General features: G+C 39.3%; 1 protein-coding gene across 12 annotated transcripts in view; it reads right to left on the bottom strand.

Moving 5' to 3' along the window:
• Positions 1-24,407, bottom strand: part of LMO7 (LIM domain 7) — a 110,424-nt gene that overhangs the window by 38,063 nt on the left and 47,954 nt on the right. For all 12 annotated transcript variants that reach the window (XM_072135362.1, XM_072135355.1, XM_072135357.1 and 9 more), the window contains exons 5-8: positions 23,481-23,587; positions 6,100-6,130; positions 4,432-4,545; positions 945-1,137 (exon numbers count right to left, since the gene is read on the bottom strand). In XM_072135362.1, coding sequence (XP_071991463.1) covers positions 945-1,137; positions 4,432-4,545; positions 6,100-6,130; positions 23,481-23,587 — 445 coding nt within the window. The remainder of the gene's footprint in view (positions 1-944; positions 1,138-4,431; positions 4,546-6,099; positions 6,131-23,480; positions 23,588-24,407) is intronic.

Below are 24,407 nucleotides of genomic sequence, written 5' to 3'. Positions count from 1 at the left end.
GAGCTAAAGCTACATATTGTGAAGTATACGGATTCATCTAGCTAAAAGATGTTTTTCAAGATGTATGAAGGATTTCATCAGAAGTAACACCTATGGGTCACTTGTATTCTATAAATGAAGTTGCATTACTTTTGCCTCATTCAGGTAAATGTCAGTGTTAACATGGATGAGGGATGTTCACGGACACACAGTGTCACATCACATTCACAAGTTAGTCATTGAGAATCGAGGAGGAATGTCAAGTGTGTTTTACATTTCCAAAAAACAAAAGCTGATCTGCACTACTGAAGTTATTCACAAGTGGTGAAGAAGATGCATACGTTGAGAATAGGACACTACACAATAGTCCCTTTCAGCCCATCTTAACTTTACATGTTTCCATAGGATTGGTTTAGTCATGCCCACTTTGAAAACTATGTATAGTTTTACATACTTTTCTATGAATAGCTATAAATATTTTATATTTAGTAAAATTTGTCATAGTTCCTTGTTTAGACCTGGAATGTTATTGTGTCTTCAAAACCAGCTGGGACAATCCTGCAGCACAAAAACGCCTCAGTTAATGATCGCTCTGAACGAAAATAATACCACGTTGTTGTCTTTTAACTAACAGTTATGTTTTCTTTCATAGAAAGGCAAATCTAAAAAAAATGTCACTTGGCCTTTTACAGTTAAGGTGTAATAATCTACAGAAAACACCAGTGGTAGGATTATTTTGTTTAGTTTTTTTGAAAAGGCATATGCTTGATGTGAAATTTAAGAGGATCTTCTAGTGATAGCGGTCCAATCATGCTGGTCCCTAATCGGCTCCACTTCCTAAAGGCTTCCACAGAGCAAATATTCAGCCAGTCACTGGAGCCCTTACAAAGCAATGGAAAACCCCCTTACACATGTTGTGTGAAATGTAAATGAATTAAAAGAAGTTGCAAAAAGGATCGCCTTACCTTCACTGCTTCCTTTAAGAGTCGAGTCTGAGCAAAAGCTTGTAAATGACCTGGAGCCAAAGGAGTCCAAGCTGTCCCAAGAATCGTCTCTTTTATGAACAGGATACAGATTTTCTCCCTTCTCACTATACCACAAGTCGCCACAACCACTATCTCTTCCGCTTCTCTTCAAGCTGCTGGATTCTTCTAATACCTAGAATTTGACAACAGAAGAAAATAAGGGAGTAGAAAAACAAGGGCATGAGTCCACATATCGCAACCATGCTCTGTCCCATGTATCAGTCATCACGCAGTCCATTCAACCAAGTATTATGAACGCGATACTTAAGACAACCTCTGAAACATGCTGAAAGGGAAACACCTAGAACCTTTGTGTTGTGTCAGTAATGAAATGAAAAAAGAATAAGGAGTTTAACCTTCTTTTTTTAATTAGAATTTCGTCATTTGGCAATTGGCAGAATTTAAAGGGGTGTTCCTGTTTCAGCAAAAACTGATATTGTTTGTGTAATGAATAGTTATGCAATTTTCCAATAAATTTTCTGTATCAATTCCTTGTGGAATCCTAGATCTCTGCTTGATGGTGCACAAGCCTTTAGTATCACAAGGGTTAATACCATGTGACCATAGACAGACTTCTATCCACTGGAAGTAAACATAGAAGCTTTCTATAGCAGGACAGCAAGCAGAGATCTTGAAAACGGCGAGGAATTGATACAAATTGTACTTTTCCTTACACAAACCATATCAATTATTTGCTTAAAGTGGAGCATTCTCAACATCAGTCTGAAACTTAAAAGGGTGCAAAGCAGCAATGACCTTTATGGACTCAAAATGCAGTTTCAAAACTGATATTGATGACCTATGGAAGCATTAAAGGCAGAAAAAACCTCAGATTGTTCAAAAATCAACAAGCTGGGACCGTAAAGCTGTACAAATGTAAAGCTGCTGTACCAGACAGGTGTTGGATTTGTAATAGTCCACAATGTCACAATATGCTTTAAATTAGTATATAGTCAAATATTAGAAGCCGGTTAATTAATTTTTTTTTACTGTTATAAGGATAGGCCATCAATTTCATCCTTGGATGATCCAGTGTAAAGCAGAGGTGGGAGATGTGTTCCTTAGACTAAAAGACATCATTTGTAGAGTAGACTAGGAATGTACATGCCATTTTAAAAGAGCCTAGAAATAGAAGGAACTGCTCCAAAAAGAAGAGTACAAGCCATTTAAAAACTGCAGGCTGGATATACCAGAAAAAAAACAGGGCCTTCTAAGTATTCTTAGAGTAATCGAGAAGAAAACGTGGTACAATGAGAGTCAAAACAAAAAATATGATGCTGCATAAAATCATTTCACAGACTTGAATCATACACAAATGTGTGCCTAGATCAGTAAGAGATTAAAAGTTATGTTGTCTTCTTTGGACCAGGATGGTTCAGCACCAATTTTAATTCATATACCAGGGAGAAAAAACTGCCCTTCGCACAAAAGTGATAGTAATGTATAATACGCATGATTCTTAATCTTTACACTTGATGTTAATAAAGATAAGTCAGGATTTCACATTCTTAAATTGCCACACCCGAGGTTCTTATTTTATATATCTTCAATACGATCAAGGAATATATGGTAGTTTCTATGAGCCTTTTAGAGATATCACTTGTATGTTGCTGAGTTTTCTTAAAACTTCAAAACACTTGTGAGATTGAAATAAATCACATTATATAATGGTTAACTATTAGCCAAAGTACACAGGAAATAGTGGCCTAGGGACATCTGTAAAACAACGGGTTATCTACTTTTCGTCCAAAATAATTGTAACAATTGCAAAAGAACTCATGAAGTTCCAGTTTACATTGCTACATGTTTTCCAAACCACACAATTTCACTGTATTTTCACCAACTCCATTAAGATTACCAGAACAAAAATATTCACCTTTCCTTTTATCCTATATTATCTCACATTACAGTCATATAATGAAATTTTTTCTTTATTCTAGGAGATGAGCGGTGTATGTTCACCACTTCATCACTGCTCTGTGTCTGGCTGCACCCCTCCCCAATCCCACAACCTCAGTACCATAAACACCACAACAATGATGACAATTTATTGGGACTTCCCAACTAGATAATGTGCAAATCTAGTTCTTCTATTTCAACGCTTGATCCCTTTGTTCTAGTTGGAAATAATTAGCAGCCAGAGGTTGTGTAGCAGTGGCCTCTCCCCACCCTTAACAACACATCCATTTGAATATGCTAGGTGCATGAGAGAAAGCCATTAGTCAAACTAGTGTTTGTCTAAGAACTGTTGCCAATGTACAGGTGCCTTAATACTGAAGCAGAAGCCTACATGGAATGAAAGTAGCAACCCTTCTATTTAGTGGGTCGCCAGTCCTAGATTTATAAGTTCAGAAGGAGATTGGGGCTGCAGATATCACATGAACACTGCAGTCTCTTCGCCTACTGTCAAGAATAGTGTCGTACTGCAACAGTCTTGCTTGGTATTGCATCTGAAGCCCACTCCCTTGAAATTTGCACATGAGTGAGCTGCATACAGGCCACATAACACATGCAATATGTTGTCTCTGGCCTACAACATATAAGCTGTGCTCACTAAGCACTGCTACTGAAAAGACAACTGAACAGCAGACCAGTCTCAAACTGATCCATTGTCCTAAGCAGTGGTGAGAAACCTTTTAACCAATTTTTTGTTCCAAAAAAAGAATGTTTCAGGAATAATGCTGTGGAATGCTAAACACTGGGGGGATAATTATCTCCTGTTTGCCAACATTCTTTATTTCTTTTGTTTGCTTTATAAAATACCATAAAATACTATTTATTTGGCTGGAAGAGTATGTGCACATCTGAGGAGCACTGTCATTTCTGTGGACGAGATCAATAACTCACATTTTACAGCTATTTTCTATACATGTACATCTCCAAATCAATCTCTGCTGAAAAACCTTGACCAAAGACAAGAAGTAAACTTAAGAACTTTGCTCTGCTTCAGAAAAACATGAAATACCGTACTTGTGAAGTATGTTCTAAAGCCTGAGGCGCGGTCTACATTTAAGATGATGAAAAGAATGTAAAGTACGTCAAGACAAATTGGACTTTGACACTGGTGAAGCAGATACAGCCGCTCCCTTCTCACCTAGCATTGGCAAGTAATAAATTCTCATTGTTGTAATTTAATGATATACAGAAACAGATATACAGAAACTAAATGCACTGTATGCAGGGTGACAAGGACATCTGCGCTTTTTTATAACAGGACAAGCAAGATATCTGAGGAATGGATTTCACAACTCATTTGGCAGCTGGAGGCATAGACTATGCCATCCAGTTATACTTCTAATAAATATTAAAGAAATAATTTGTAATATACAGCACCGAGTTGTTTTAGAAATAATTTAGAACTTATGATATCTTATCAGGTAGCAAAGTGTCCAATTATGTAACAGCTGCTTCTACAGGCCCTTCTCACCTTAGTCAGGGTTTGCCCTAGCAATCCTTCAAAAGCCTTCAAGTTAAGTTGTGGACCATTATAATATGGCAGTCTCTCGGCTTTCCTCCCAAGCCAATACAAGGTGATCAAAACCTGAAAGTAAAAATGATTGGTTATAATGAGAACATTTTAAGCTTCAGGTAATATAACTTCTACTACACTTTCAAATGTTCAATAAAAACAGGATGTCCTATCTGCAGCCAAACCAAAAACACTACAAAATGGCACAAAAAAAGTACCGTACTAGAAAAAAAAAAAAAAAAAAAAGTCTGTGCGCACTCATCTAAGCAACAGAAGCAAGTCGGATAGTATGCAGTTTTGTTATTGGGCTTTTTATCCTTATATTAATGGATAGAAAGTAATTTATAAGTACCGTAGCTCATATAAAGCAATGGTGGCAAGTAATCCATACAACTTTATATAAAAGGATGAGCTATTGTTAAAGAGGATATAAAAGAAAAAAAATCTATGATGAACACTCTTCTGGGTTTTAACATGCGGTGTAATGTAAATTTATGTAATGTTTTGTGAAGACATAAAGTACTGATATAATGGAAAAATTTACCCCTGCTACAATCCCCAGCATAGCCATACCATCTACTCCTAGACTAGCCTAGATGCCCTGCCACTACTATAGCAAACCCTCGCGTCTGCTCATTAGATGTCACGCTATTACAAGTTATTACTCAAAAACTAGTAGACCCAAGCCGAGTTCACACCACTGTTACCGATGTCTGTTGCTAAATACTGTTATGTACAATGGCAAAAATGATGATGGCTGTAGCACTATTTTCGTCATCAATAATGGAAGAGTTACAGAGGGAAAATATGAATACACGCAAATCAATGGGAACAATTGTACATGGAAGGGCTTCCATTTATCAGTTTTGGGTGTCTGGACTCTCTTCCATAATGAACATAGTAATGGACACCCCTATCGGGGGTTTGAACTTAGTCGAAAAGGTATGTTTGAACTTCTGTATTTTGCATTAAGCAGCAAAAAAACAGGTGTTTATTCATTTCCATTTCTCTCTGTAGATTTTATTCCAGGTTTTTTCATAGAGAATTGCAGATACAAAATATGGAGCAGAGTACCTCTCTGTGATGATACCTTTAACGTGCAAGACAGCAGTCGATAAAGAAGCAAATGATAAATTAAAAGGAAATAAAATCTTTTATCCAGCACTTAAAATTAAGTTCAGGGGGCATATACTGCATCAAAAGGAAAACTGTATGGGGATGATATATCCATTCACATACAACAGACAAAAGCTATGAATGGCACATTTAAATACCGACAAGTGGGCAATAATTGGGAACCACACCATGGGCTGGTGTGGTTCCCAATGCTGAGCTTAGCCTCAATGAAGTGATTTCTCTTTATTCTTGCTCTACAGGAATGTGCCAGTAATAGGCACTTTTTGGGGGGTGCATCAAATGTTTAGAGCCCATAGCATAAGGGTCATCAATAATTCTTACAGAAACTATAGTTTGTATTCAGCATCATAAAGTTAAAAGGGCCAAATTTTAATTAGACCAATGTTGCATCATCCTATGCTTAACTGCTGTCAAGACAGAGGCCTAAACTTGAGAACAAATCAATTACACCTAACCTGAGTGAAACCAACGCAAAGCATCGATACTTACATTTTTTAATCTTCTCTCGGTTTCTTCTGGTCTGAAAGAAAATATGTACATAATATTAATACTTAGACTTGTTACTAAAAGATCAGCACTCCCTGATCCAGGCATGTCCATTCAAGCACCCACATCCTTATAAAGCAATTTTCCTGTAGCACAAGACAAATTGTCTAAAGAAGAAGCAGCTCAATAATGTGGATTTCATGGAGATTTCTTTAGATGATGTTTAAATCAAATGGCATCATATACCAAAAGCATGTTTCTAGGTCACTGAGAACACAAAGATAGGGGTGATAGGGGTGAAGTAACTCTCCCCTCCTACATCTGAAAAGGACTAATCTCATACAATTAATGTCTCTTCTGTGCACATTTATGTAAGACTTTGGATCTTTTTTTTTTCAAAGTGGTTTTAGTAAAAAAATGTCCCAAGTAAAATATCAAGAAACTATTACTCCCTGGGGAAATTGATATTAATCTCTTGACTTCTGAAAGTCTTAAAAATGGGATAGATTATAGCAAAAAAGAGATGACTTAAGATATTGTCCTACAAACATACCACAGATAAGACAGATATATGTTAACAGGACGATAAATGACACAATTATTGACACAATGGTCGCTGGGATTACCACTGTTCATGAGAGTAAGAACTCCATCAATGAGACCCTAAGCCCATCCTGTGGATAAGGAATAAGCATTTGTCATGTAAAAAAGGACCTTTAAAGAATTTGTAAGAATTTGGATCGAGAGTCCTCAGTTATGGTACAAAGAATATTTTCACTAAACATTTAGGGCAGGGGTAGGGAACCTACGGCTCAGGAGCCAGATGTGTCTCTTTTAATTAGCTGCATTTGGCTCTCAGACAGATCTTTAATAAATAGTGATGGCTGATGTGTGCACCTTAGGCTACATTCACACTGCCGTTGCCCGCCCGTACCGTACCGGGCAACGGCAGTGCCTGGGGAGAGGAGGAGGAGGTGAGAGCAGCTCACCCCCGCCCCTCTCCATAGAGATACATGGCACACGGCGCCGTATTACGGGAAAAGTTAGGACAGGTCCTATCTTTTTCCCGGGTACGGAGCGGTAGGGTGCCGCACATGTGCGGCACCGTACCGCTCCCGGAGGGCGCCGTGCGCCCATTGCTGTCTATGGAGGACGTATATCGGCCGTACATACGTCGGCCGTATATACGTCCTCCATACGGTAGTGTGAATGTAGCCTTAGACTGATCACTGGAGACAGGCAACGATGTTACCGCTGCCTGTATCCTTTAACCAACCCATTGCGGCCATCGTCTAAGCCTGGGTAAAAGAGAAGAGCGTGGAGCGTGGAGCGATGAGGAGCTGGCTGCAGGGAACTCAGGTCGGTGAATTTTTTTTTTTGTGGCTACCCATCTACTTGGGGGGCATGTGCTGTGGCTACCCATCTACTTGGGGGGCATGTGCTGTGGCTACCCATCTACTTGGGGGGCATGTGCTGTGGCTACCCATCTACTTGGGGGGCATGTGCTGTGGCTACCCATCTACTTGGGGGGCATGTGCTGTGGCTACCCATCTACTTGGGGGGCATGTGCTGTGGCTACCCATCTACTTGGGGGGCATGTGCTGTGGCTACCCATCTACTTGGGGGGCATGTGCTGTGGCTACCCATCTACTTGGGGGGCATGTGCTGTGGCTACCCATCTACTTGGGGGGCATGTGCTGTGGCTACCCATCTACTTGGGGGGCATGTGCTGTGGCTACCCATCTACTTGGGGGGCATGTGCTGTGGCTACCCATCTACTTGGGGGGCATGTGCATATTGTAGGGCTCTTACGGAATATTATTTTAAAATATGTGGCATTCATGGCTCGCTCAGCCAAAAAGTTTCCTGACCCCTGACTTAGGGTAGGAATTAATTGCTTTGTAAGCCCTTGTGATCAGAGCCCTCACTAGTATTGTGTCATGACTGTTACTGTTCCGTAATGCCTTATGGTATATGATAGCACTAGAGAAATTACATTGCAGATAACATGACAATATTATGCTTAGTGTCAGTGTGCTTTGTTTACAAAACTTCATCATGGTGGTAGAGGTCCTTTAATATCCATGTAATATTAAGGCTACATTCACACGATGTATGCCCGCCGTACCGTAGGACGCGGAGAGGAGAAGGGGATGAGCGCTGCTCACCCCCGCCCCTCTCCATAGGAAGATACAGCGCACGGCGCCGCATCACGGGAAAAGATAGGACATGTCCTATCTTTTCCCGGGCTACGGAGCGGTACGGTGCCTGTACCCGTACAGGGCTGTGAGCCCATAGAAGTGTATGGGGGATGTATATCGGCCGTATATACGTCCCCCATACAGGTGTGTGAATGTAGCCTAAAATGTGGTAAAACACAGCCCATAAACATATCAAAACTTACTCTGCTCTAAAACTGTATTCAGGGGCAGCAGAAAAGTTTACATACTGCCATAGGAATTTGGGACAGCATATATCTTTCTCTTCTTTCTGATCATACACAGGGTTCACTCATGTATATTAGGTTTTGGGAGAAGAAAGATTGCCAGACGATGTGTAATGTGAGTTGCAGAACCTGAAGTATCTATAATATCCTTGCACAAAAAAACTGGCAAGTAAGAGATAGTTATATCTTTGTAATTTATTTCCTGCCAACTCTGGCAGGTGCAGCACGGTTTATCATGAGGTAGTATTCATATCTTGTAAATGTAGTGACCACACCTAGGACATGTAATAGCTAATAATACATAACTTTAAGTTAAAGTATTTAATCGATTGATTCCTGACTCTGGGTTGCATGCTGCCTGCCGTTCATAAACACATTACACTTCCTAAAATGTCCAGACAGGACTAATCAACCTAAGCTGGATGACTCATATACAGCATGGGGGGGGGGGGGGTTGCAGTGATTGATTACTTATGCCTAGAGGACAACACAGCGATCTCGGATTATGCTGGGCAGGACAAGGCTGAAGCAGTACATAATTAGAGTAAGAGGAGAAGCGCCAAGCCAGCCACAGGAGTCTAATCATCATAATTCTATAATAGTATTTCAGCAAAACCACACAATTGAGATATTTAACAAGATAAGTTTCTGCAATTGTATAGCTACAGCATTCTCAAGGTATGTTTGGTTCATAATGCATAAAAGCAAATGGCAGATTTCTTCTAACCTAGAGTTCAACCAGATAAAAATACAGAGCATAACCTCTACTAAAGGGAACCTGTCACCACATTTTTACATATACAGCTAGTAACAGCATCCCTATTAGAGCACTATTAACAAAGTGACACCCACCTTTTCACTTATAACAGTTTCCCTCACATCCCTTAAATTACCTGGCAGCAGAGGGGGCTCCTCCCATCTACTCCACCCCATGTCCCAACATGTTCTCAGCATGTCATGTGACCTGGGTGATGACATCCAAGGTCCTTTACCCAGTTACATTTGAAATGTCTACACCAGACTCTGATCACATGAAACAACAGCATGCTGTAATTTTAGGTGATCAGAAACAAACATGGAGTAGACGTCTCAAATGTAAATATTTACAGACCAGTTAATATAGCAAAAAGGATTACAGTTGAAAAAGAAGATATAATAAATTCTTCAGCAATTATGGGAGGTGCATGGTTATCACCATGGAGTGTGGACCCAACTTGCATTGTATGAAAGACTTAGAACCTGTATTGCATGACAGACAAACTCAGTTTTTCTTAAAGAGGACCTGTCGCCTATATTTTCAGCACTAGGAGCTGCTTACTGAAGTAAGCAGCTCCTAGTACTTGATCAAACGCCACAGTGTTAGAGTGATAGCGTTACCGGAAACCTGCGGCGGGATACAATGTAATTGTCGGACAGCTCGCAAAGCTGTTCGACGTATTCATGAGGGGGCAGGGTTGGGGCGTGGCTAGGGGCGGTGATTGCCGCCAAGTCACTGCTGGCCTATGGAGCGAGCGGGGCGGTCCGGGGAAGAGGCAACGCTTCGGACCGCCCCCTCATGAATACATCGGACAGCTTTGCAAGCTGTCTGATGATTACACTGTACCCCGCCGCAGTGTTTGATACCGTTACCGGAGGTTTCCATTAACGGTATCACTCTAACACTGCGGCGTTTGATCAAGCACTAGGAGGTGCTTACTTCAGTAAGCAGCTCCTAGTGCTGAAAATATAGGCAACAGGTCCTCTTTAAGAAAAACTGAGTTTGTCTGTCATGCAATACAGGTTCTAAGTCTTTCATACAATGCAAGTTGGGTCCACACTCCCGATAGATCTATTTCTACTTTGTAATTCCTTTGTATCCCATGATTTGCCAAACACTGCAAAATATGATGGCTATATATTTATTTACACACAGCTAAATTATTGTTAAATTATTAAAAAAAAAAAAAAAAAAACTTTACTGGTGGGCCGGGAGGGGCAGTAAAACAAAAACAAAAAAAAAAAAAACAACAACCCATACTTACCTCGTACTATGCTCCCAGTGTGCCACGTCGCCATTAGCTGCTGCCGTGCTCCTCTTCCTTTACAGCCACCTGGCACCCCCCTTCCCATGCCTACTATCCCAGTGCTTGGACATAGGAACGTGTGGATGTGAAAGACAGGCAACATTGTCGGAGAGCAGGTGCCGTGCCCCATTAAACAAAAAGGGGCACAGCAGCAACAGGTAGCAGCATTGGACACCAGGACCGCCGAGGGAGGCAAGTGTAGATTCATTTCACAGTTAAAGTTTTACATGCAAACTTAGATCTGTTCCAGCTGCTGCAAAATGTTATAGATATAAGTTGATAACTGTGTAACAAAAAAAAGGTTAGAATTAAAAAAGAAAAGCTTCTAGTTGGCAGATATAGATTGTCCTAACATACCATCTTCTGCAAGGTTATATGCATCCGGGTTGGCTATTGCTCAGTACATGCTGCAGGTTCATGTACAGCACCTTTGAGCTGTGCAGCAAGTCATTGCAATTTTATGCCCCAAGGCCAAGTATGCAAACAAGACATATGAGCTCCAGGGCTGAAAGATTACCTCAGCTGGTAAAAGCAAGTATGCTCATTTGCCCAGCTTCAATGGCATTATCCACTGCAATTATCGGATAACACAAGAGAGCAGGTGACCTGACATTCTTAAAGGTTTTCACTTTAATGTTAAGATCTGTCTTGATCTATTCCACTCTTTTTCAATATTTATGGACTTGAAGTCACTAGTGCTTCTCGCTTGTGGGAAGTAGCTCCGTCTGGTACAGTACAGGTACACATTAAACCAGCGGGAGACGGCACTGTGTTATGGATTGTTTCCTACCTTGTTACCAGGCGACACATTCCAACACAGGACAAGTAACACAATTGCAATTATGGTGTGGTTGGTCTATTTGGGCATGGCTATGTGTGTGACACTCCCCGCAGACCACAGCACTAGGGTATAATGATTTGGATCTTGTCTCTTGAATGTTTAGTACTGGATAAAAGGGAGTCAGATCATATGTTACAACTTATTTTATAGTGATTTGGTTTATATAAAAATTATAAAAGAAACTTATTAAAATCTGTAACATAGGCCCATCTGCCCACTTTGATGTTTTATGCCAGGACCCGAGCAGGCAATAGTGATACCAACTGAATATGACACGTGGAATCGCCCTCTGTGTCTTGGCATCAGTGACACAAATTCATATAACCTTTTACAAACACCAGTTAATTCTTAAAGGGGTTGTCCAGTTTCCTCAAATATTATTTGCATAATGAAAAAATACTTTCTGTACATTCCTGCAGCAATCTTTCTGATGTCATGATTTCTGACCACTGATAGGAAACAATGAGGTTTCTGACAGAAAGTAGAAATACAGAAACACATGATACTGAAAGTATTTAGTTGAATACATTTTCTGAACATTTGCTGAAACTGAAAGATCCGTAAACAAAAACACCCACTTTGGTGCTATATTGAAATGTGGCAGATTAGAGGTGGTTTCTTTAGGTCTCTCGTAATACTGCAAGCCTACAAAATATGTACAGAAGTAGAATCCTCCACTTCAACGTCTAGGTAGACTTTTATCTATGTAATAGTCCAAGCAGAGAAAAAGACAGTAATATCTGTGATTAAAATTAGCAGTGACATACTATTAAAGTAGGGCATAAACATAGGAGTCCTGGCTGAACCATGTAGCAAATATGTAGGCCATTAAACTTTACCGTGATGACAATTAGATGACTTAAAGCCATAGATGCTCTATTAGGGAATTCTGGGAAGTATGCAAATATGCTTTCCAAGGTGTTAAATGGAAAACAATGCCTAATTTTGCTAACCTGAAATGCAGCCCCCTTAACATTAAGTATGACCTACAAGAAGTCTAAAAACAGGATGTGGGATTAAGCCAAAACCAGTATATCTATTCCAGAAGGAACAGACTCCCAACTGTAGACTACTTTGAACTGATAATCAGTGGGGATGAAAGGTATCAGGCCCTCACCAACATAATTTAGCTGACCTATCCTAAAGGTCAACAACAGGCAAGGCTAAATTCACCATTACATTGACATCCATGCAAATTTTCTGTATGGTCAGTTGGGCATGGATCCGTTATACATGCGTTTTGTTCAAGTACTGCAACCTCCGTCATTATCCATCATGGATAATGGATCCCTGCCTAAACAGAATATAACGGATAACATTTACATTGATGTCAGTGGGATTTGTAATTCATATGCTAAACCTCAGTTAACCCTCCATTCTTCATTTTTTTAACGGAGAGAAGAAGCGGTAGTATGAAATTAGCCAAAGTCTCAAAAAACCCTTTTAAGTTCATTGGGCATTTCTATTCAGACACTGCAAGATTCTCCTGCATGACTGGACATCCAGTGGTTTTTCATCTGTACATTGCATTATCAAGACTGTATTGATCTGTCACAGAGAGATGTCATTTGGACATCTACAAAGCAAGTGAACTAGAAAGAGAACTTGATACCTATAGATTAACCAAAAAGGAACATAGGAGCACAGAACAAGACGACTAATAGATCACATGCAAAAGGTTTAAAAATACCGTAAATGCCCAAATATTATTTTAATGCTTCTTTTTACAGCCAGGCGTTATATTGTAATTGTTCTTCCTGAAGTTTCAGGATACATACAGCATACATAGGGAAGGGAAGATTCCTTATGACAATGCACGCTCGTTCAGACAAGTTGATAAGACACAAAAGGATTTTCTAAGCTCTTCACAATCAAACATCTCCATGTTCCCATATATTGTTTATATCACTTATGATTAGTAGGATAATATATTGGCAAGCCATTGTAAGCCTGTAATTTGATTATGATTCACATCATCTCAGGTGTTGTCTTGGGTGTGACAAAACAATTTAAGGATTGTCGCGGTCTGAAAATACATGCTCAGTGATCATTTCCACTTAATGTGTGCATGTTCCCATGTAATACATGCTACATTACAAGTCATTACACTTTATCAGTAAACTTCTACAAATCATCTACATGATCTATAGTACACTCAATACAGAGAATTGCCAAGCTTCCTCAAGCTAAATGTTTTACAAGGACCATGAAAACCTGCATAAAACTCTGCACAACTCTGTATAAGAAAGACACTAAGAATTTCTAAGCGCTCTGTTGTTGTGATAGAATAAAGGATTCTTTTTAAAAGGGAAATCTACAACCTTCCCAGCATCAAAAAATGTTTAAAGAAATGCTACATGCATTATTTATGTCCATTATGCCATAATACAATGTCCAAATTAATCTATATGCTAATGAGGCAGTTGGTGCACCTTTGGCATGTCCTATGCACCCAGAACACAGCTATTCCTGCCTGGACCACTACCATCTACAGATGAGCAGGAGATTTGTCTAGAAAAAAAGTGATAATTCGTTATTTATATAGCGCACACAGATTATGCAGCGCTGCACAGAGCTTGCTGAATCGGTTAGGCAGGAATAGCAGTGCCAATGGTGCTGAGGACATGCCTGTGGTCCTCCAACTGCTTCATTTGCATAAGACTCAGAATATACTTGAAATGACATAACAGACAGAAATAATAAAGGTATTATGGAAGCAACAGCACATTTCTCTATAACAAGCTGCCAGTAGTTAAAAAGCCTGGTGGAGGATGTCAACAAGATTGGTAACAAACACATTTTGGAAGAGTGGGGTAAGAATATGACGATATGAAAGCTTTTACAAGTTAGAAAACAACACACTGTAGTACTGAGCGAACGTAAAACTGCATATCACCTAAATGATATTTAGCATGATACAACATTGACAATTTCTTGTTAAATTTGTGGTGGTGCGGTGCAGGTGCATTGTTGTACTTTTCTTATTGGATTGAACATGATTGCTCTGTGTTATACTGTAAATTGTAGACACATTGCCTTCTCCTCATTCCTCTATCCCTGAATGCTTATTGTGTTGACATGTATGCCTATATTACACTCAAAATAACTCTTTACTCCTAGTGGATTGTATACATTTATATACACATACTGGACGTCTCCTTGTGATTTGTTTGCTGCACAGGCTGTCTCTCCAAAACAAATGGCCCCATCTCCTCCAATCATGATTGAACAGAAATCCTAAGAATTTATTAGTTACATGTAGGTCCCGGAATTCAACAAATTACAGAGATTATAATGGGGTTGAAAAGGTTTTGGTTATGAAGTCCCTCATTTAGCCTTCATTCAGACCACAATTTATTTTTATATTTTGCTGAATTTAAGCTAGAAGTTCTTACTAATGAAGATGTGAATATTGCCTTAAGGTTTTAAGAGATTATTAAAGTGTTGTTGTGTCTCTCTTTTATTTGCAGGAAAAGGGCAGGAAAGTCAGAACAGCAGGTTCTAACCACCCAGTGACCTTGTAAGGAATTCCAAACCAGGGTCACCAGTAACACATATATGTGCAAACATACCAATGAGAACTTTCCCAACGCAATGTGAATTGAAATGATTATGTAGCATATGTCATAATATATTAAGCACTGCACACAACAAGTGACAATAGCAAGAAGACTAACATCAAAGCATCATCATAATAAATGTAACATTCTGTATAAGATGTTCACTGTTCATTAACAGAATGAGTGTCATATCCATTACCAAAATGGTGGCACTATATACAGAAGAAGAGATGTGCAAGATGTACATTTTCAGTAATGACAGGGTTACAGTATTGTGTAACTCTAAATCAATCTACCGCCCACAATAGCTATGCAAGAACTGGAAATAAATAGGAGTGCCACTTTAACAAAAAGAATACCAAAGTGATGTGTAGCTTCCAGTATCAGGAATGTAGATAATCTGTAACCTTCCTGAAACTGGAGCCGTCAGTTTTTGCCACCTAGTGCACTATATGCTACACTTATATATCATATCATGACCGACAATCATTTATAAGGGGAAGTTGTGTCAATCTTAAGCCAAAGTACAGAATAATATATGTACTATGAAGTCTTAAATGATTTGTTTATGGCACATAATACAGACAGACTGCCTAGCTTTTACGCAAAGTACATGATTGACATCACTCCATAAAGACTTGCTGGTAATAAAGTGTGGGCCATCTTTTCTTGGATGGTCACTAGTCAGCAACTCTCATGGAGACTGTGCAGCCTATAGCATAGTCTCCAAATGTACCAATCAGAAAATATCTATATGCCAACTAAAAGCTTCAAAATGGGTGGCAGATAAGGTCAATCTATGGGGCACATATATGAGGGCTTGTACACCAGTTTTCTGCCATGCAGGCCCTGAAATAATTGCAATGTCTAGCAAATGGGCAGATATTGAGATAGTAAAATGGTCGCTGGCAGTAGAGCGATACTACAACCGGGCACAGCCGGCCGCTCGATACATCAGGAGGCTCTGTTGGCGGCAGGATTTCATCATAAGCCAGCACTACATGTTCTTGTTATAGATGTCCCCTCATGTTCCTATTGAATCATAAGTAGCCAACCACACTGCAATATAGAATATCCGTAAATGTACAGTACATGTACCTAGAAACATCTGAATGAAAGGAACAGTAATGAGATCCTGATAAAGAAGAAGAATAGGATGAAACCAATGTGTATCTACAGAGTTTAAAAATATATACCGGGTTATAAAAGGACTGGGTGACTACTACTACTCAATATGAATCGAAGGCTAGATGTTGCTGGAGTCCTGGGTTCAAGTCCCATCCAGCTCAACATCTGCTCCGTGTTTGCGTGGGTTTCCTCTGGGTCCTCCGGTTTCTTTCCACACTCCAAAAACATACTGCTAGGTTGATTAGATTGTGAGCCCCATTGGGGATAGGGACTCATATGGCAAGCTCTGTCTAGTGCTCCGTATTCTGTGTGCACTATATAAATAAAGGAATTATAAACAGTAAAAATTGTGTGTATGCCTTCCATTCTCATAATGGCTACACCTATTAATGGATCATTGCCTACAGCCGTTATTTTACCGGACCACGCATCTGATCAGTTACAAAGCAAAATATGCTCTAGTCGGAACCATTTTTTTTCATATCATTCAGACTATAGTATATGAAAATCTGTATAAACCAGCTGAGATTGATACAATTGCTAAACTCTGTTTTTTCTTTCATTATAAATGAAACAAATGACCAGGTAAATGCTCAGATGAGGTGCCATAAATTAATTCATTAAAGAGAACCCGTCATGCAAAATACCCCCCCTAAACTAAATATATTTTCATAAAACTGCCATTAGAGAGCATTGCCTCTATCCCTTCATTGTCCCTCTACATGCCTGTAAACCTAAGCATTGAGGTCCTAAAGCTGTATGCAAATGACCTGTGAAATGTTCAATGAGTCATTAGCATATTAAAGCTGTCCAGCTTATTCATGAGTGGGAGGCACAGCCACACCCCCAGTGCTTGACTGACAGCTGCTCCATGTGCTTGCTGGTGGTCACGCCCCCTGCAGCCTGTGTGTGCATGTGTATGTGTATGTGAAAGATACAACAGCTCCAGGCTGCAGCCATGTTATAGCAGAACATGTTAGGCACTTGTGTAGCTGATTTCTGTGTCTCTGTGTATTAGGAGGATAGAGAATGCAGATGCAGCACACACACTAGCAATGCTTTACTATACATTACACACAGACATGAGCAGGGGGAGGAGACGGGAGGGGGAACAGCGGTGACATCACTGCCTCTGACCATGTGACCAGCCTAATTTACATAATAAATAAAATATTATTTTATAATGATTAATGTATGAATTGACTAGATAAAGGTTGTGATGGGATCCTTGTGAGCTCCTCCAACAGGTAGTAGTGAAAGGACAAGTGAAACAGACCTGATGACAGGTGTCCTTTAAAAGTATCAAGTGTTTTCTTTATAAACATAAAATATAAATGAATGCAATTGAAAAACAGTAATCATTTAATGTTCTGGGTGATCAAATCCAGTATCTGAACATTTGATCCCAGCATAATCCAGGGCACACAAAAATATCAGCACATTTAGATCTCACAGCTCACATACCTTTACCTCATATTTTCACACAAACGCTAACAGTATCAGTTTACACCTAGGGACAAGCTCCCAACGCAAGTTATTATTCTTCTTCCAGAAAACAAGAATAAAGAGTTGCATAAGGGGCAGAGTTCCCACAGTGCTGGAGGAAACATTCACAGACAAGCTCTACAAGTAGTACAGAACAGAGCAATGTTTTACACATCCCACTAATAAAAATGAATGTACATATAACCCCCACTTAGCTGGACTTTAACACCTCCTACAAGTACATGGGAATTTTATTAGCACATAACACTGGTATCATGCTGACAGCAATGACCAAGCCTTTACCAATATTTGCTATACTGTAATAAACCATAATTACACAATTACTGTACATCTGACCAATATTTGTAATACATTAGGATACTTCGTCATCTCTGGGATTATCCAGGGGTGATGCTTTTTAAATGAAAATATAATAAGGGGAGGAAAGTGTTGCTCTACAAACTGTGATTCTATTTCACAATAAAACTCTGACGCTATATGCACCCTCCCTATTAATATTTGCAGTGCAATTTTCTAGACTCTCCTTCGTTTATATAAAATGACAACCAGCTTCACAGACTACTTTCTTTGCACTGTGCTTTGGTAGTCCGAAACACTCCCCCAACCCCACCCCACAGAGTACACTGGATGATTTGAAGGGGTTGGCCACTTTGCTTCATGTTTTCTGTAATGTATGGGGTGTTGGGTTCTGGTAAGTTACCAATATACATGTATTAATCATTCTGCACCATTTTCTTCACATTTAAAGAAATAATAATTCCTTTATTTATATAGCACACGCAGATTACGCAGTGCTGCACAGAGCTTGACAAATTGGTCCTTGTCCCAAATTGGGCTCACAATCTAATCAACCTACCAGTATGTTTTGTAGTGTGGGAGGAAACTAGAGGACCCAGAGGACACCCACGCAAACACGGAGAGAACATACAAACTCTTTGCAGATGTTGACCCTGGGACTTGAACCCAGGTCCCCAGCACTGTAAGGCTGTAATGCTAACCACTAAGCTAGAGTGCGGTCCTACAAGTAAAGCACCCTGCTTCAGAAATGTCTTTTACCACATCAGCTGCTATCCATAAAAATACATAAAATGGCTGTGGATGGAGGGTCATGTGATTCCAACTGTCCATAACCAAGCTACCTTCCAGGACCTTATGAAAGTATACATGAATACAATAATAAGATCCTTGGGGTATATTGGTTATAAATATAGGAATGACCTACTGATGAGGTCACATGAATTTACATATCAAGAAAGAAGTGCAGAATTTTGAATAGATGTATACTAATAAATTACCTAATATCCTGCCCTCCTCCTCCCCCACATTACAAAAACATGTAGTAAAGGGACTGCCTCAGCCTTGCAGTGTATAGTAGTCTGAGAACCTGGAGGTCATATGACAGAAGTGTAAAAGAACACTAGCAACTTGAGGAGGTGGTCACCTAATCATTTTTTATAATTAAATTTATTTGTGATTTTTAGTGTTTGTGATTTTTTATTATTTTAAACTGTGGATCACATTAATTGCAGGTTACAACACTGAAAATAAAATAAAAAAGGTATATTTGTCTCAACCCTGGTGCTTCCCTGCAATGTGGGAAGTTAGCAATATTTTCTAGGGCATTTCTCATTAATTGAAATATAATACAGTGTTTTCACTTTTTCTAAGCGCACATTATGGGCAAATGTTAGGGGTGTAATCACCGACCATCAATAAACTGAGTATAGTATTCTAAATATTTGACAAACTATTTGTAAGTGTCAAGTTATGCACAAATTCATAGAATTTATCAGGATCTTTAACCACATAAATATTAGTCAATGACTGATCATATCAAACTAATTTTTAAAAGCGAACAGGGGGCTTATCGGCATACTTGGCAGCAGAGCCAACAGTTCATGCATCCATCTGATGGACACATGCATCTGGACAGAAACAATCCTTCAGTCACTTCTAAAAGTAACTCGTTTCTAATCTATATTTATCCAGCTCTGCTGTTATTTGTAACCATGCACACATAAAGGGCAAGCTCCTCATTCAGACTTCTCAGGGTACTAATATTTCTACAATGCAAAAGGTCTACACCAGAATGCCAACCTTTTACGATCCGTACACCACATGAAGTGTATGTGCTTTATATCATTCACTGACATAATTACTACAAGGAGACTCAGGACCTTGGCAAACGATGCCTTCCCTTCGCTCAATGGGTTCTCTCTGAAGGGTTACTAGAAATAAAGTAGTTGCCATTCTGAGGGGGTCATAAACAGGTTGGGATTAATTATTAAAGTGGAAAAGAATCTTACTCCAATATCAACATAAAGAAGTCAATGGAGTTTTAGGAGTTGAACACACACAATCACAACACAAGAAGAGTTTTGAGAAGTTGGTTTCGTTATCATAATAATCACATCTGCAAGAAATATTAGCTACAAAGAGGAAACTTTGCATAAATAGTAATGTACCCTGTATAGAACACACACATTTATCAATAGATAGCACTAAAGTATAACAAATGAACAGGCATAATAAAAATTGTTGAGCTCCATGTGTACTTTTATATCTATCCAGGTCAGAGTGTTATGGAGCAGAGGCTCAATGTCCAGGTAAAGAAGTGTTGGGCCTCTGTATACCAGGCTTCCGTATAGTAATTCAACCACATATAATAAGCCACATAATATCGCAAATCACAAATCTGCGCATTGCTACATTGCTCCTTAATGTTTAGTTGGCACGATTCACCAGTAGGGCGAAATTCATATGCACAAAGATTTATTCACATGTCTGTATTTTACTGATGTTCTGTGTTTTCTACAGAATCCCTCCTGCTGATATTTTGGATGTGTGACCTCCAGGGCTGTTTCTCAATTGACATTGAAAAGCAGAAAAACCTTCTTTTGAGTTAGAAAACCCTATGCTTTTGTATGATCTGATAACAAAAAATCATAGATCATTGGTGCAAGCTGAGACTTTCACAGATCCATACATTTACTAAAAAATGATGGACCAAAACATCAGGATTTTTTTTTTGTTTTTTGTTTTTTCACACCATCCATGAAAAAAGGCCTCCTGACTACATTGATTAGGGTGTGAATAGACGGAGCACCCAGGTCAAGGCTGTGATAAGTCCTTCCGCATCAATTAAGGAATTATGTCGATAATTCATAACAGATTTATTTTTTGACAGCTTCAAGTTAACAGTACATGAAACTGTCATTAAATAACAATTCTGTAGTGAATTATCGTCATAATTCCTTAATTGATCAGAGCCCTGTTTAGTTGCATACTGAATGAGAATGAATACATCCAAGGACAGCTCTTATATGGTAAAAAAAAACCAGATGTATATATAAGGCCTAAAAGTGCCAGCCTCATTCATGGACACCCCCCACTACTTAGGGCCTTTCCATTTTAATGGCCGCTGAAAGAATGGCCTTAAACGGGTAAAACCGATTCTTCAAAAACTGCACTAAAACATAAAATTCCAAACATTTAGTTCTAATATAAACCTGAGTCATGGGAACACTGTTCTTCCTATCCCAGTGTGGGTTTTATTCAGTTCCTGTGGTTTCCTCCTACACTCTAACAACATGTTAATTGGCTTCCTATGCAATTGGTCATAAGGGTGTTTGTGTGTATATAGTTTCAGATATAGGGAAATATTTCAAGCCCCAAGGGGGTCAGGATTCCGCATAAATATATAGAGTTAACAATGCTAAGAAATATGCGGATGGCATATTTAATTGAAACTGGATGAGCAACTTTTGAGCACAGCATACAGGCGGTCCCCTACTAAAGAACACTGGACTTACATACGACCCCTAGTTACAAACGGACCTCTGGATATTAGTAATTTATTCTACTTTAGTCCTAGGCTACAATGATCAGCTGTAAAAGGTATCACAGGTGTCTGTAATGAAGCTTTAGTGTTAATCCTGATTCTTATGACAATCCAACATTTTTAAAATCCAATTGTTACAGAGACCAAAAAAGTTCTGGCTGGGGTTACAATGATAAAATATACAGTTCCGACTTGCATACAAATTCAACTTAAGAACAAACCTACAGTCCCTATCTTGCATGTAACCCGAGGACTGTCTGTATAAGCAGTGTATTGAACTTTCAAGTTATATTTAGTTAAATAGTCTAACAGAACCAAGGTCTCCAATGAAATTCTAGGCTGCACTTCTATATTAATCTTATACCAAGGGCTACCTCCAAGTAGTATCTACAACATTTGGACCCGCCTAACCATATACTAGAATTTGCTGATTATCTATTAGAAATATGCCCTAGTAAGCAAATTCTGTCCGTCTTCAACTGACAGATGAAAAATGAAGTTTAGAGAAAATGTAGAAACAGACTTTTTAGGTTACCGGTAGTAATAAATAAAGATGTTTTTCAACAGTCTCTGTAGAACATGTCCTCTTTACAATTACTATAGCTGATACCTATTATGTAACCTGCCAAAACATGCAGTTCTCCTGAGAATTATAATTATAGTCTGCTATAAAAACAGGTAAGGCAGAAACTTTCTATTTCAAGTCCTGCAAACACACAATGTCAGCATTAAACAGCGCTGTTCCATGCTTTGCCTCACAATACTGCCCAATGCTATGAAGTATATCTAGTGCTTTCTTCTTTCATATAAACTATTGGAATCTAGTAAAAATTGGAGTACGCATAAATGAGACGCTTGGTTTATCCCTATTTTCACATTTGTTATCATTATACTACGCAATTCACTGCTGTACACACACTGAAAATGCCTTCATTGAGAAGGTGGAACGTTGCTTGAACAGTGGTGGTTTAAAATACACCTTTTCTAAGAGTGCTGCTTCATCGTTTTTTAACTATGGAATATCATTTGCAGGCTATAGCTACATGTATACAGTATACTTGATTAACTTAATGCATATACTCTAACCTACAGTATGTACACACTCAATTACAGGGCAACCTATAGATCACAACCAATAATGCCCACCTCTAAACAGACACGGGGACTGAGTGTTGGTGCCCTCTATATTGCATAGTAAAAATGAAACTAGGAAAAAAAAATACATGGCAATTTATCAATGCTATAAATCTATGACCACGAGTTTGCAGTTTGAGGTCCTGGAGAGGTGCACACAGATACTGCCGACGTAATACGGATATACAGTGCGTTAAACGCTGTGCGCAACTGTACGACAAGCACCACAGATCCCAGTTAAAAACAACAGGACACAGATTTTGCAGTGAAATATTCAACAGTGACAATTTCTCTGTTTGGACATGCACTTTGGGCATTTGTGACCATACAGGCACAGATTTGCAAATGTGCTGCTGAATACTATGAAGGGTGAAAACTCTGCATGTACACAGGTCTTTATAGATTTCCATATAAAACACGACATGCATGCTGCCGTTCCACATTTATGTTCTAGAATCACTTTCAGACCTGCACCTAAGGGTTCACAACTGCATGAGTTGCTTTGCCTCCCAGTTCTGCAGTTGCTTATTTGGGGGCCCACAGATATGAAATGAGTGCACCCACTACTGTCCAATCACCTTATGATATAGGTACTTACATAAAGTGGACAGGTAAAGTGTTGTGCTCCAAGTGCTAGAAAGTTAAAACCTTTGCAGAGCAAATCTGTACTGGTTTACCCAGCAAGCATGGATATGCAAAAAATTCATGGAATACAGGTCAGACAAGCTTTCCTGCTTTACTATGTGGCTAAACAATTAGAGACAGCATTAGTAAAGCGTATTTATTCTGTGACTAGCAATTTACAGCTCTGTCACTTGCACCTCACAAGAAAGGCAATGTGTTGATAAGAGAGAACGTAACTTACTTGACAGTGACACGATTTGATAAGTCCTGAAGATCCCCAGGGTGAAAAAGTTGAGCTTCTTTCAGTCCAAGTTTCTCGCACGCCCGCAAGAAAACATTAATATTATCCTGAAAAGGCAAGTGGAAAAATGATTGCTTAGCTGAGCGGTCACAAATCAAAACTGCTTATCCAAGTCCAAAACTCCAAAGTCCACAAGAATCACCAGACATATAGAGAAAAGGCAGCAGGTCTGGAAGATGGATTGTAATAATATTTCATGAATAACAGGAGGCTGTCTCTACGATGTGGGGATGAGTGACGCTGCAAAGATTACCTGCTGCAGTCAGTAATCACAAAAGTACACTTTGATGTCAGATCTACAAACAAACGCCCTCTTTCTGGCTTTGCACGACAAACCTCACCTCTTGGGACTTTAAAAATAACTGCAGCTAATGACATTGACCCACCCAGAAACTACTGCCACTGCCGGCATAGGAGGGTGAGGAGAAAGAGGAGGGACATGCTGTTTCTATAGAACACAGAATGGCTGGGACACTGCACCTGGAATCTAGGTTTGGCCGCCTAACAAGATCATGACAGAATGTGAATACACGCAGACAGAAGGTAAAAATGTCACAGCTATGATCGAGTACAGTACAGATACATGAAGAAATAAAGAGACAAGAATTCAGGAGTGGTGTGTTACTCATGTGGCTGCACCTGTTCCAGGCTACTTGCTTCTGCTAAGTGAGGCCAGTCCTATAAAAAGCTCCATGCAATCCAACAGCTGAACTGCAAGAACAACCCCTGCCAGCCTAAATTTCTTTAAGGGGATGTCAGAAAGTGCAGTGATTCATTTAGCATCTTCAAACATATTTGTCCTGTACAGCACAATAAAGTGCAGAACTATCCTGGATACACAAATTACACTAAGTAAATGTGCATATA

This window comes from Engystomops pustulosus, chromosome 2 (assembly GCF_040894005.1).
Source record: "Engystomops pustulosus chromosome 2, aEngPut4.maternal, whole genome shotgun sequence".
NCBI lineage: Eukaryota > Metazoa > Chordata > Amphibia > Anura > Leptodactylidae > Engystomops > Engystomops pustulosus.
This window is presented reverse-complemented; position numbering and strand designations above follow the sequence as displayed.